Source organism: Pan paniscus, chromosome 5 (assembly GCF_029289425.2).
Source record: "Pan paniscus chromosome 5, NHGRI_mPanPan1-v2.0_pri, whole genome shotgun sequence".
Taxonomy (NCBI): Eukaryota; Metazoa; Chordata; class Mammalia; order Primates; family Hominidae; genus Pan; species Pan paniscus.
The window spans coordinates 167,212,271-167,226,338 of NC_073254.2; the positions used below are offsets into that span (position 1 = coordinate 167,212,271).

The 14,068-nt window shown below is 37.9% G+C and overlaps 1 protein-coding gene across 4 annotated transcripts in view; it reads left to right on the forward strand.

The window, feature by feature from the left end:
• Nucleotides 1-772: 772 nt before the first annotated feature.
• STXBP5 (syntaxin binding protein 5) overlaps nt 773-14,068 on the forward strand; it is a 185,933-nt gene continuing 172,637 nt past the window's right edge. For all 4 annotated transcript variants that reach the window (XR_004672215.3, XM_034963050.3, XM_034963051.3 and 1 more), the window contains exons 1-2: nt 773-1,352; nt 2,634-2,731. Coding sequence is in view for 3 of the 4 variants with exons in the window: in XM_034963050.3 (XP_034818941.1) it covers nt 1,200-1,352; nt 2,634-2,731 (251 nt within the window). In the remaining variant the exon portion in view is untranslated. The remainder of the gene's footprint in view (nt 1,353-2,633; nt 2,732-14,068) is intronic.

The following is a 14,068-nucleotide window of genomic DNA, read 5'->3' on the forward strand; positions in this document are numbered from 1 at the left end:
ACGCTCTTTTTCAAAACTCAAATCCAATCAAACAAAAACAAAGCCCGTCAATAAAGCAAGAACAATAATACTGCAGCCAGCGGCCAGGAGCGTGCACCCCATTAACGGCGAGAAAGCATCAACCCCTGCTGTAATGACTGAATTGGAAAGAAAGGTTTCCTGCTGCTTGTTAGTCGTCAACATTTTTACTATGCCAGCTGCAAGAGAAGCAGCTGCATACTCTGGCAACTCGACTGGGGTGGGAGAAATTTAGCCAGCGTCTGGGATTTTCGCAGAAGATAATTTAAGCCCCAGCTTCGCTCCGGCTGGGGGGCTGGGGGCCTGCGGGGCCAGGGTGGGGGAACCGGGCTGCGGCGCGCATGCGCAGGTACCGCAGCCCGGCTCCTGGGAGGCCCTGCTGCCGCCACCGCCGCGGCCCGCGCTGTAACCGCGGCTGCCGCTGCTGCTCCGGGCGGGCGTTGGTGCCGTGTGCCGAGGCGCCCTGTCAGGCGAGGGGGAGCGGCTGGGCGGGGAGAGCCGACGGCCGCGGCGGCGCCTGAGGAACGCAGCCGGGCTCGGGAGCGGCGAGGGCGGGCCGGTCCAGCGGCGGAGGAGCGAGGCGGGGCGAGGCAGGCGGCGCGGGGACCCACACCAGGCGCCCTGTGTGCGAGGCCGAGCGGCGGCCGCGGACAGAGAGCCGGCGACCCCCGGCAGGAGGAGAAGGAGCCGGAGGACGCGCGGAGGGACTGCGGGGCCGGGGCGAGCGAGCAGCGGCGCGGCCGCGGGCCATGGACGCAGCGGCGACGGTGGCGGCGCCGGGGGCGAGCCGGGGCGGCGGCGCGGCGCAGAGTCCGCCCGCGGCCAGGTGAGGCTGGGCTGAGCGGGCTCGGGCGCCGCCGCCACTGCTGCTGCTGCTGCCGGGCCGCGGAGCGAGGCGGCGGCGGCGGCGGCGGCTGAATCGGCACCACAGCAGCCGCGCCAAGCAGCGGCGGCCTCGGAGGAAGAGGGGTCGCCGCCCAGGTTTCTTGCGGCCGCCGCTCTTGTCGTCGCAGTATTTCCTGTTCGGATTATCTTTTGCTTCCCCCCAGCTGCCTCCTTACCCTCACACTCCCACTCCTCCGTTTCCGCGGTCGAAGCTGCCTTCGGCCCCGGGTGGTCTCCCCCGCCCGGGGACCCCCTGTGCCTCCCCTCCCGGGCTGCGGGGGAGCCCCTCCGAGACCATGAGGAAATTCAACATCAGGAAGGTGCTGGACGGCCTGACCGCCGGCTCGTCCTCGGCGTCGCAGCAGCAGCAGCAGCAGCAGCATCCGCCTGGGAACCGGGAGCCGGAGATCCAGGAAACGCTCCAGTCCGAGCACTTTCAGCTCTGCAAGGTGAACGGAGCGCGCAGCCCCGCGACGCCGTCATTGAAAAATTGGGGTTGTTTTAAGGGGGCTACTCGGGCTTTACATGGGAATGCAAGGGAAGAGAACGCCAATAATAATAATAATAACTCTAATAAAAGGCTCGCTCCTCCCTTGGCAAACGTTTCTTCGGTGGGTTATTTTGGAGATTGATACCTTACTCCTTTTCATTGATTTTTCTCTCTCCCCTTTGCACATGCAGCAATCAGTTCAAGGTTGCTTCAAACTATTATCCCACCTTTAATCGTATTCTGACACTGCCAGTAATAACCTGGAAGCTTTTATATTCAAGCGTTTTAATATGATTCACCAACTTCGAAGTTTCCTTTGGAAACGGTGTCTAATGAATGTTGTTTATCAAAAAGCCAAACCTGTTCTACCACACCTTTGCTCATCACTTTTCCCTTAAAATGTGGTGTGAGTGGCTTACGATATGAAATCACAGGGTTCTTTTTATCATTATGTTTGTTAAAAAGTACTGAGATTTTTGCCTGTTAATGGCACGATAATTGCCATAGCGTTCTGTAATTCAGAAAGAATGATGCAGCGAATTAAGTCACCAGCTGCTTAATGAGAAACACAAACTTGCCTAGGTTTTAATACCTGCCTTTCTCATAAATAGCCATGTATTTGTATGTCAGAGTTAATTAAAAGTGTGCATATATATATATATATATAGGTCTAATGCCCTAAAATGATTATGGCCTTAATAGTAAATTGCAAAAATGTATGTTGTACTCATCTTCATTCTGTTACAAGTGTAAAATGTTGGGATAGAGGTTTGATTATTGCTCTACTGAATGCTTGACTAAAGTAATTATATGACAGCTTTTCCTCAGAAGTACTTGCGTTAGCATCCAAATAAAGTAATGATGAAATGAATACTGCCAAAATAAAGTATGAATTGCATTTAATGGGTTTACAGAATTTTGGACCATTGCAAACTTTAGTCATCTGGTGTCGGATGTAGTAGTATAGAATATTAATAAAAGATTTTCTTCTATGGAATACCAGTATTATGGAAAAGCGAAATTAAAGTATATCACTGGACTAGATTTTTGTTTGTTTCAGGTTCTATGTGAATAACTTTGTTAATGTAGGTTTCACTTATTTTTTCAAAAGCAGTAAGTGCATGTGTATGTGTTTTGCATCAGTGGTAGTGGTTCTAAATTCTAACGCCTCTATTGACTTTTCTGTTTTAAAATTTCGCTTGCTGCCTTGGTTGCTGTGATGTCACTTGCCCATCCCTAGACTGTTCGCCATGGATTTCCCTATCAACCCTCAGCCCTGGCCTTTGATCCTGTACAGAAGATCCTGGCAGTGGGAACTCAGACTGGTGCTTTAAGGCTGTATCCTTTCTTTAATTTTATTTTTTAACTTCTACTTTGTTCTGCCCAGTCCTTCTGTGTTGCTGATTAGTTCCAAAGAAAATTTTTATTTTCCTGTTGGTGTGATCAGATATATACTATGAGAAATCATGTGTTGGCTTTTCCCTTGATTATAATTCAGCTTATATACTGCTGTGATGTTTCTCAGCTCCTAGTTTATAGTAGCTAAACATATATCCAAATAGAGGTCTAAAGTTTTTTTATGATAACTATTTTATTTGTAAGGAGATAGAAGTTTCTAAGGAAAAATATATCTGCTTCTATACTATTGGTGTGATGAATGGGGTATGTTAAGGATGAGGTTTAAAGACAATTACTTTTAAAAATATTATGCATGGTAGATATTGAACTTATGACCTATTCTAATAAATTAGAGATTGGATTTCAATCTGAATTTGGTTGTTTTTGGCATGTCCGTGTAGAAAAACAATTAGCAGAAGTGTAGCAAATTAATTTTCTATGAATAGTTATAAATGGTTAATATTTCTACCAGTTTTTAGAGCGTTTTCTTGAAAAATGCATGGGGATAAATTTTTCTCTTGATATACTTTTTCTCTCATAGTCTACATTTGTTATGTATTTGTAAAAACTGTTAGGTTACTATACATTAAACTAGTAGTATAGAATTACTTTTCCTGGTTATGTATGAACTATATTAGTTTTATCAAGCATTTTTTTAAATACTTCAAAAGATTTTTTTCAAGATAATTTTTTAGTGAGAACAGTACAGACGACTCACTTTCTATTTTTATGTTGAAATGTGTTTTCTTTTACTGTGACTTTGAAACATACTTAACCTAAATATATTCTTTAACTTAAGATTTGGATTCATCTATCTGTGGGATATCTACCTCCTGCATATTAATGAGTAACGTGTTGGTGATAACTAGAAAAAAAATCACTAGATGATTTCAATAGACATTACTATTGTCAAAAAAAAGAAAAGAAATATAGGATAGGGGAGGAGCTTTACCCCTTTATATTTTAGATTTTTCTGGTTCCTGAGAAGGAGTGAGGGAACCTGCATTTGAGTTAAACATGTGCCAGGCATTTTACTTACATTTTAAAGTCATTATTTCAAAGAAGTACTATGTGATACATACAAATATATATATGTATAGATAGATAGACAATGCCTCAAGTTTTATTTGTCACTTAATGTGCTATCTTCAAAATGCTAATAGAAGTTTTAGGATGGACTATTGAACTGTGTTACTAAGTGAAGTCTACTATACATAGTAACTACTACGCAGTCATACCTTTATAAACGACAAAATCTGACCAGGCTAGATCTGAATCTGTTAATTTCTGAGACAGTATGTCTGAAGTGCTCTTGCCCAAATATCTAGATAGTTATGACCAGAATGTTTTTTGGCTTCAATTGTTAGATATTTTTATTCCTGAACTCAGTGATCAAGACCATCTAGTTCAGGGTTGTTGTGTGAAGACGGGAATGAAGTTATTTTGTCAGTGTGGGCCCTGAGTGTTCAGCAAAACTCTGTAGTGACGAGACTAGTACAGCGTTGGATCTAGATGCATTCTTTGGAACTGAAAGCAGTTTCTTTTTTTTCCCAACAAGATAATTTCATAACTGGACTAGAAGAAGGAAAGTAAAGTTGAATTAAATCAGCTATTTTTCCCTTATTTTGCTTTTCTGTAAAATGAGTTTAGGTTTTATTGTTTTCCCAGTGTGGTCTCGACATTCTTTTGGTAAATAACCTCTTTTCCTTGTAACAGCCAATCTGGCCCTTTTATAATTTAGTATAATTATAAGTGAGTACCACCAGCAAGGCTGATTTTATAAAACCAGATTCTTAGACAACACTTTTACCCTAATGCATTTGTGTAATTAGCAAGTTGGCACAAAAGGTGTAAAGCGTTAGGCCTACTGTGAATTGCCAATTAAAATCAAGGATCAGGTGGCCAAAATTGTCACTTGTATATAACTTTTGGTGTACTTTCTATAGTTAAATATTATGTGAATAAAAGTGAACCTGTAATTATAGTTTGCAATTATACTCTAAAGTTTTTTTTAGAACCTCCTTACTAAGAATGAAGTATGGAAAACTGTTTACTAAATTACCTTCTACTTTGCCTTTTTATGAGATTTCTGTGGACATTCCAGAGTGCTAAATTGGCTTGCTTGCCAGTAATACCACCTAGTCATTCCTTCTGTTGGGTTTAAGTAGCAGATGAGCTTATGAGCTTTATTTATTATGGTTCTGATTTATAGAAAATGACTAAGTCCTTTTTATTTTATCTCATTTTCCATATATGTGCTTTCAGGTATATGTTAGTGTCTCTTTCTTTGTTATTTTTGAAACTGGACACCTAAATTCCGAATCTCCACATTTGGTTAACGTGCAGATTTACTACAAGTGTGTATATTTTGACTTGGATCTTTTGTATATTTTCCTATTGTAATTGGTTTCTTTTGATCCTTTATTCTCTTCTTATATTAGACTCTTGTAGTCTGTAACACAGTTATCCTAAAAGATATCATTAGAGCAGAAAATAGACTTCTAGATAAAGTATTGTCCTTGCAGATTGAAAAGTAGGTGATGTTTCCAGAAGTAAGATTAGGCTATTACAATTCCAAATGTGTATGTAATTTGACTGATGAATATCTTCCTAAATGTTAGAAGACTTTACTAAATTGATTTATCTACTCTGGGTTAAAACCAAAAAATCAAACAAGAAAGATATATCTGATAGCTAATGTTTGTAGACAAGGATTAGTGAAAAATCTTAATCCTTTAATAATACATAACAAATAATGAGGCAAAATAAATTAAATGTATTTACTACATTAATGTATAGCAAATGACATATGATATAAATATGCTGAATGCTAAACCTTCTTGGCTTCTGGAGAGAATATGAGATTGAAGAATGAAGGTATTTTTAATAATGTTACTGTCTTTATCTAGACTTCTGATTTACTACTAAAATTTCAAATTGCTTCATACTTTAATGTAATCATGGGTTACCCTGATCTTGTTTTTAAAGTAAATTTTTTTTCTAAACACAATGAGGTCATTTTATATATGAATATTTCAAGGACTGAGCAGAAAAATGGAATTTCAGGTTTACTGAACTTGTGTAAAAATTTGAGGTTTAAAAATGAATTGTCAAATGATTATCGAAGAACCTCATTCATTGTCTTCTTGACTGGTGGAAAATACAGTGAAATAGACAATCTCTGTTTTGATGAGGCATGGATTGTCTTATAATGCAGAGTAATGTTGCTGGAGACAGGCTTACAAAATGATTTTTTTACCTTAGAGTTGATTTAACAAGCACTTGAGTGTCAGACAACATTAGATTATAAATTGTGGCCTGAATTCTGGTTCTTCTCTTTCCACTAAATAATTACATGTCCTTGAATTAGTTTTTTTTTTCCTTACTATAAAAATGAAGGTGCAGTATTAAATGTTTTCTTCAAGGAAGAATTTTATGATTTCAAGTAGCTATGTATTCTAGAGGAGTAATACAAAAGAAATGAAAATGTGATCCTTCCCTTCAAAAAGTTTCCAGTTCTAACCAAAGGACTGGAACTAAATAAGCAGTTGAAATTTGAGAATTATTTGGGGCTCTACTGACATTACACAAAGTCAGGTTACATGTAAATTTGTTGCATTTGATGAACATTTCTATACATTGGTAGATAAGTATTCAGAATGACAGGGAGGAAGGAGTGGGAAAATTATTCTAGGCAAGGAAAACAGTATGGGCAAAAGCATGGAAAAGGGAATTATGCGAGTTTGGAGGAATACTAATGAGGCTAGTTGGAATAATTGAGTTAGCAGGAGAAATAAGGAGGCTGTTGAGGGTCTTGAATTTTAACCTGAGGTATCTGCATGATATTCAGTTAGGAATCATAGTTATGTAATAGGAGATGCTGACAGGAAGAAAGCATGATTTTTTAGCATGATTAGTGGAGTAGTGGTATAGGTGAAAAGAATGGACCAAGTGAACTTCACAGAAAATTATTAATCCATATAGGTAGTAAAGTGAATCCAAAACAGGGGTGGCAGAATGGGAATTGGAGAAGGGCTTGACTTGTTTGTATAAAATCTTAGGGAGTAACTAAAGATGATAAGGTTTTGCAAGTAAAGTAATGAGGCAATTACAAGCGAAGTGAAAAACTTGGCAAAGAAGTGGCAGAGAAATGTTGAGTTTGAAATTATGTTATCTTTAACTTTTATTGTATTATCATTTTGAGAGAGTAGCCTAGACTTCTTATTTTAGTGTGAGAATTTGATATACTTTCACTGTTTTGTTTTGGTTTTTTTTTGGCTGGTCCTTGGTGATTTCCAGAATTTTGTTACTGAATTTATATTTAAGGTCATTAGTAGCTGTTTGGCATTGTCCATTTATTTTCTGTCAGTGTTTCTCAAAGTGGTAGCTTTTTGGGCAGAATAATTCTGTGGGTTTGTCCAGCACATTGCAGGATATTTAATATCCCCGTCTCCCACCTACTGAATGCCCATGTTGCCTCCCCTGTCAGTGTGGCAACCGAGACCCTCCAACACACTTCCAGGTGCCCCTGGTTGAGAACCACTGCATTTAGCCCAAGTTCTTCACCAGTTAAATAAGAATAATAACCCTACCTAGCTTGCGAGGTTATTGTCACGATTAAATCTAATAAAATGTGTGTGTGTAGCTTTTACGATCATGAAGGGATATTGTGGTGGATACATGATTATTACATTATTATAATACATGATTATTATTAATATGAGAGTTTTTCTGTGGCTTTAATTTTCAGGTCCTTCATTTCTCTCAGCGAATACTGAGTGGCAACTGTGTAGGAAGGCCTTCATTTCATTTATTTTTGTAGCTAATACAAACTTTGAGGAAAAGATACTGAAAAGCACTGTTCTTTTCTTTGAGTTTGTTTTTAAAATGGTTGTGTTCAGCCTGGCACAGAGGCTCACGCCTGTAATCCCAGCACTTTGGGAGGCCAAGGCAGGCGGGTCATGAGGTCAGGAGTTTGAGAACAGCCTGACCAACATGGTGGAACCCCATCTCTACTAAAAACACAAAAATTAGCCTGGCGTGGTGGTGCACGCCTGTAATCCCAGCTACTCAGAGGCTGAGGCAGGAGAATCGCTTGAACCCAGGAGGCAGAGGTTGCAGTGAGCCAAGATTGTGCCACTGCACTCCAGCCTGGGCAACAGAGCAAGACTCTGTCTCAAAAAAAAAAAAAAAGCTTGTGTTCTTCTCAACCACAAGTTTTCAAAATTGCTACTTAGATGTAATAATAATGTATGTGAAAGTTTCTCACATATGGTAAATGCTAAATTGATTAATGATTTTCTGTACTGTACTTATAAGATAGCATTAGAATATTTTGACTTGCTACTTAATTTTATTCTATAAAACATAATTATACCATGGAAAAAAGAATGGAAATGATTTTCATTTGAAATAATTAAAAGTAAAATAATTAGTTTAGAATTTAGCCAGTGTTTTTTGTTTGTTTGTTTGTTTTGAGTCGGGGTCTTACTCTGTTACCCTGGCATGCAGTGGCAGGATTATAGCTCACTTCAGCCTCCACCTTCTAGGCTCAAGCAATCCTCCTACCTTGGCCTACCAAGTATTTGCGACCACAGGTGTGTGCCACCACTATTTTGTTTTATTTTTGGCAGAGACAGAGTTTCACCATATTGTCCAGGCTGGTCTTGAACTCCTGAGTTCAACCTCCCAAAATGCTGAGATTACAGGCATGAGCCACCACGCCAGATTTTATCCATTCTTCTCCCTCCCCATCATTTTTGTTCATAGCCACTTTCCTCCTCCTCCATCCTTTTTTGTTCATGGAAGACTTCTGGTCATTTGGAATTGTAGTTGTGCAGGAGAAACAAGGAGCTTGAAATTCTCAGCTCATATCTCAACTCTTAGCTCCTTTAGCTCCTCATTCAAGAGGACATTGCATAAAAGGAAGAATAAGTGCTGTATCAGCTGTAAGTTGTGATTCTTAGCATGGACTACCGCAGCAGGAGGAATAGGCACATTTATTTCAGAACAACCAGAAATGGAATCTGCTTGGAAACAGTTTATTTTGCAATGGATTTCTTGTGGAAGGAAACAAATGTGATAGAAACCATGGAATTGAAAAGAATATGTTAACTATTGGAGATTCAAGTCCGTGCTTTGTAAGCCTTTCTGCTTTAAGTAAGATGAGTTTTTATCTCTGTTGGATATTCTTTGTTTTCTGTTTGGTTTTCAGTATGATTCATTTGAAATTACAACCTAACTTTGCCATCCTAAAGGAAAAAGTAAAGGCATTTTGGAAGAATTGCCTTATTATTAGGAGATTCTTGTTCCAATAATCTTCAGACTTACCTTGTATAAGTCAACTAAAATCTCTGTGCTTCAGTTTCCTTTCTTGTAAAATGAGGAAATTGGGATGTGTTATTTCCAAGAATCCTTCCAACTTTTGGACCTTAGAATTTCTTTTTCTGTGGGGGGATTTAGGAATTCTTTGGACTGTGTTCCTGTAGAGGGATCTTCTGGTTGATTGCTCTGAGTTCCTGTTAAAGAGAATGAAGTGTCAGACTCCATACCATTGCGGCTCCCTCAGCTTTGTGTCCATTGACTACATTCATAATCCAAGTCAGTAGAAGCACAAGTGTAAACCTTTGTTTACAGAAGGGACCAGGAAAGAGCATGTGAATGAACTAGCACAAATGTCTTTCCTTGAAACAGTAGCTCACATTGAATACTAAGATGGTGGGTTGTAGCATTTTCTGTGTGTAACAGATAAGATCTCATTATGAAATAGGAAACCAGGACTTTTAAAAATACCATTAACAAAATTTACCTTCTTCCTTGGTTGTTAAATGTCAGGATGTAAAATTAAAATAAATTAACTTAAACAAGAATATTGAGTTCCTAATCACATGATCTTAATAATCTTTAGAGATTTATTATAGAGACTGTCTCTCTTGAATTGCTAGTATGTAATTTGAGTACTAAATTTGGTAATTGTATAGTGTAATAACTTGGAGTAATAATTGCTGGGCATGTACATGTAAGTAACTGGACTATAGGTTTGAGTATCACTAAAGATAAGCTTAATTGTTGGATCAATTTGGCTTTACCTTTATGCACTGGAAGAGGCAGTTATTTACAAGAAGAATTTTTTTCTTTTTTTTTTTTTTTGAGATAGGGTTTCTTTCTGGAATACAGTGGCACAATCACAGCTCGCTGCAGCCTAGACCTCCCGGGCTCAAACGATCTTCCTGCCTCAGCTTGCCAAGTAGTTGGGACCACAGATGTGAGCCACCTCACCTGGCTCACATAATTTTATATGTGTGTGTGTGTGTGTGTGTGTGTGTGTGTGTGTGCGCGCACGCACGCGCATATATATATTTCTTTTTTCTTTTTCTTTTTTTTTTTCTTTTTTGCAAAGATGGGGTCATACTATGTTGCTGAGGCTGGTCCCCTGGGCTCAAGCTGGGATTAAAGATTATGAGCTACTGTTCTCAGCTACAAGAAGAAAATTAATAATTAGGATATCAGTAGTGTAGCAGTAATAATTAGTAATAATCAGAATGTGTATTTGTTTTCGATGTTTAAATGAAAGTTTCCTGACCTGATTTGCTATATTAGCATCATCAGAAGGTATACTTGGTATTTTGGGATGGCAGATAAGGAAATAGTTTTTTGGTTTGACCTAAACAGATGTTTATCTGTTTAAGAGTATAACAGATTGATAAAGAAAAGGGCATTTCACTATTAATACCTTTTAGATTTGAATTTGAATTAAGATAGATTTTAAACATAATATAGTTCTACAGAAGTTCTTGGGAAGCAAAACAAAGTGATTACTGACATGATTTTTATGAAATAAACTAAGAGTTCATAAAACTATAATAATAAAAAACTGCCAAAAGGTACTTGATACATCTCTCTTCCCTTAGTCATATGCAGCACACATTATTCTAAGGAGAAGTTATGGTGCTTTCTAATTTAATTACTTAGACTTCCTGTAGAGACATTCAGGTTTCTATACAATACAATTATTTTGCACTTTAATTTGAACACATTTCTGATGTTTATTAGCAGTAATAAAAATAAGGAGTTTTTCATGATCTTCTGTATATCTGTATTATCATTCTTAATATTTCTGAATAAGTATATTGCCATCATCTACTTTCAGATTTAGCAATTCTAGTTGGTTGGTTTAATCTCTTATTTTCCTCATATTTACTTTTAAATAAATTTTGGACACCAGCTCTGTTTACCATGTAACTTATCTTTTTTCTTTTGGCCATGAGTGGAAGGTAAGCTGAGGTGAAGGAGGTAGGGGTAAGAATTGTTGACATAGTTTACTGCTTACTAGTGAGTGTTCCTCAATGGCCATGTGTTTAGTGAGTCCTTAAGTCTAGAATAAACTTTTCTCTGTTTAAATAATTCTTATGTTTAAAACCCAATGTCTTTGTGATATATGTTTTGGTTTGATTCCATCCCAACTTCCATCCTATTTAGCCATCTTTTTCTTAGTTGAGCCTTTAAAATTTTGATTTCCGCATTGCCATTTCTTTATAACTAATATGTGACATTAAATGTCTAAAAATAGACCTTTTGGAAATTGTAGCTGTAATATGGAATGGCATTTTCTTTTAAAATAAACTACGAAGAATGTTACAGGGTATGAAAAGATACCGTGCAGTCCAAAGTAATGCAAATCAGCAAAATCAGCCAGTATCCTCTCCTTTATCAAGAGTCCGGAAATTAGACAGTAGGAGTGTATAAATTATAAAATCAAGATGAGGGAACACACAGATTCCTAAATGATCAACTTTATGTCCTTCAGTAAGGGTCATAGGGTGGATGAGTATGTGTGTGTGTGCAGACACTTAAAGAAGATCTGAGTCTGTAGGAGTCAGTGAACATTTCCTGTAAAAGACTAGATAGCAAATTGTGGTAGGCTTTATGGTCTCTGTGACGGCTACTCAACTCTGCTTCTATATTAGCACAAATGCAACCATAAACAATATCTAATGAATAAGTGTGCGTCAGTAAAACTTTATTTATAAAATCAAGCAGTTGGCTGGATTTGGCCCACAGGCCAAAGTTTTCCAATCTCTGCCTTAGTTTATCAGCCTGACTTGTTTTTAAAGGATATACAGAGAAGAATGTTCAGTAAGAAATACATTTTTAAATTTAAACTTCATTAGTAGCACTTGTTACTAGTTGAAATTTAACCTTTTGTCACAAATAAGAGTCTTAAAAAGAATCAGTAATTTTTTTTTGTTTGTTTGTTTGTTTTGAGACAAGGTCTGGCTCTTGTCGCCCAGGTGGAGTATAGTGGTGCTATCTCGGCTCACTACAACCTCTGCCTCCCAGGCTCAAGGGATCCTCCCACCTCAGTCCCCCAAGTAGCTGGAACTCCAGGTGCACGCCACCACGCCTGGCTAATTTTTGTATTTTTTTGTAGAGACAGGGTTTTGTCATGTTGCTTAGGTTGGTCTCGAACTCGTGAGCTCAAACCATCTGCCCACCTCAGCCTCCTAGAGTACTTGCATTATAGGTGTGAGCCACTGCGCCGAGCCAATTTTTTAATCAGTAATTTTTAATAATACATAGTAACTCTATATATCAAGGTAAATTATTTTTATAGGTTTTTTTAAATCTTGTGAGAGGTGTGTTATCTCTGTGGAATTATGATTAGTATAATAATAAAGGTAGCTTAATTAGGCATCCTTTGAGGGTAGTTTAATGATTAGCTCAATTATTGAAGTGTTTAGCTTGACTTCCTAATTTTAATTAAAAATATACTTGCCTTTGTAGCTTTTTCTTAATATCTTTCTTAATATCATATACATGTGTGTAGGTACATTTAGATAGATGCCTTTAAAGATAAAAGTGAATGTAAGCATTTTATTAAAATATTGTGACTTCTTTGATGTTACAGATGTTTGTCAAAAATAACCGAGAAAAAACTACCTGAAAAATGAATAATGTATTTTTTAAAAATTCATGGCTGGGCACGGTTGCTCACGCCTGTAATCCCAGCGCTTTGGGAGGCTGAGGCAGGCGGATCACCTGAGGTCAGGAGTTTGAGACCAGCCTGACCAACATGTTGAAACCCCGTCTCCACTAAAAATATAAAAATTTGCCGAGCGTGGTGGCAGGTGCCTGTAATCCCAGCTACTTGGGAGGCTGTGGCAGGAGAATCACTTGAACTTGGGAGGCGGAGGTTGCCGTGAGCTGAGACTGCGCCACTGCACTCCAGCCTGAGCGATAGAGTGAGACTCCATGTCAAAAACAAAAAACAAAACAAAAAAATTCATAAGGCTCCCAGAATAAAATTCAGATTCTTGGCCACTTTCTTTAGAATCAGATATATTACATGCCTCTTGTTGGAAAGAACATATATGGTAATTTCATTGGAAACTGAAATTTTATCTACTTTTTGAAAATATTTTATAGTTGCCCACTGACCACTCTTTGCATTATCCAGTAGCAGTAAATATAGATATAATTTTATTTAGTAAATGAGGCTAATTTTTACTTGATTCCATTTCTCCAACTAGTATTCTTTTGGAAGTATATGTAAAAATATATATATGACAAATAAATGAAATGATAACATGCTGAGCATATTTCTTTATATTTATTGGAGCTATGATTTTAACGTGAGCATTCACCCAGAAAGGTTTTTAAATAAAAAATAGCTGATAATTTTTGTTTTATATTAATCTTCATTTGAAAAATAAGGTTTGCTTTATACAGCTTGTTATTTGTAAGATATATGACGAGTCCTAGAACTCACATGGTAGCTATTGTTAAACAGCAAGTTTTAAACAATTGGAGGTGTTTTAATAATAGTGTTTGGTCTTGTTTTTTATTTTCAAATAAGTGCAGTCTGGAACTTTGAAGCTTTTCCTTGTGAAGTTGTTTGTTGAGTGCTTAATCCTGCTCTTTCTTTAAAGTACATAATCTTTTCTTGTGATGGCAGTACCTCTGCTGTTTCACAGCAGCACTCTGTCAAAGGTGACTATAAATCTGGCCGCATCAGCTATTGCAGTACTTTCTGCTAAATGGTTTTCCTTTGTGCGTTTGTCTCTTTTTGTCTTTTGAAAAGGAAAAAAAAAAAGTGTTGAAACAGATTTTTCCATCTGTTCAGTCTTTGTACTGTATTTTTCATAATGTGTTGTATTTTTCTTTTAAAATTCACTTAACATACTTGAGAAAAGAACTTAGCCATTAGGCATCTGGGAATGGATGCTGGGATAAAAAGCTGTTTTTACTTATATGTGAGAATTTACATTCTTTGTTGTT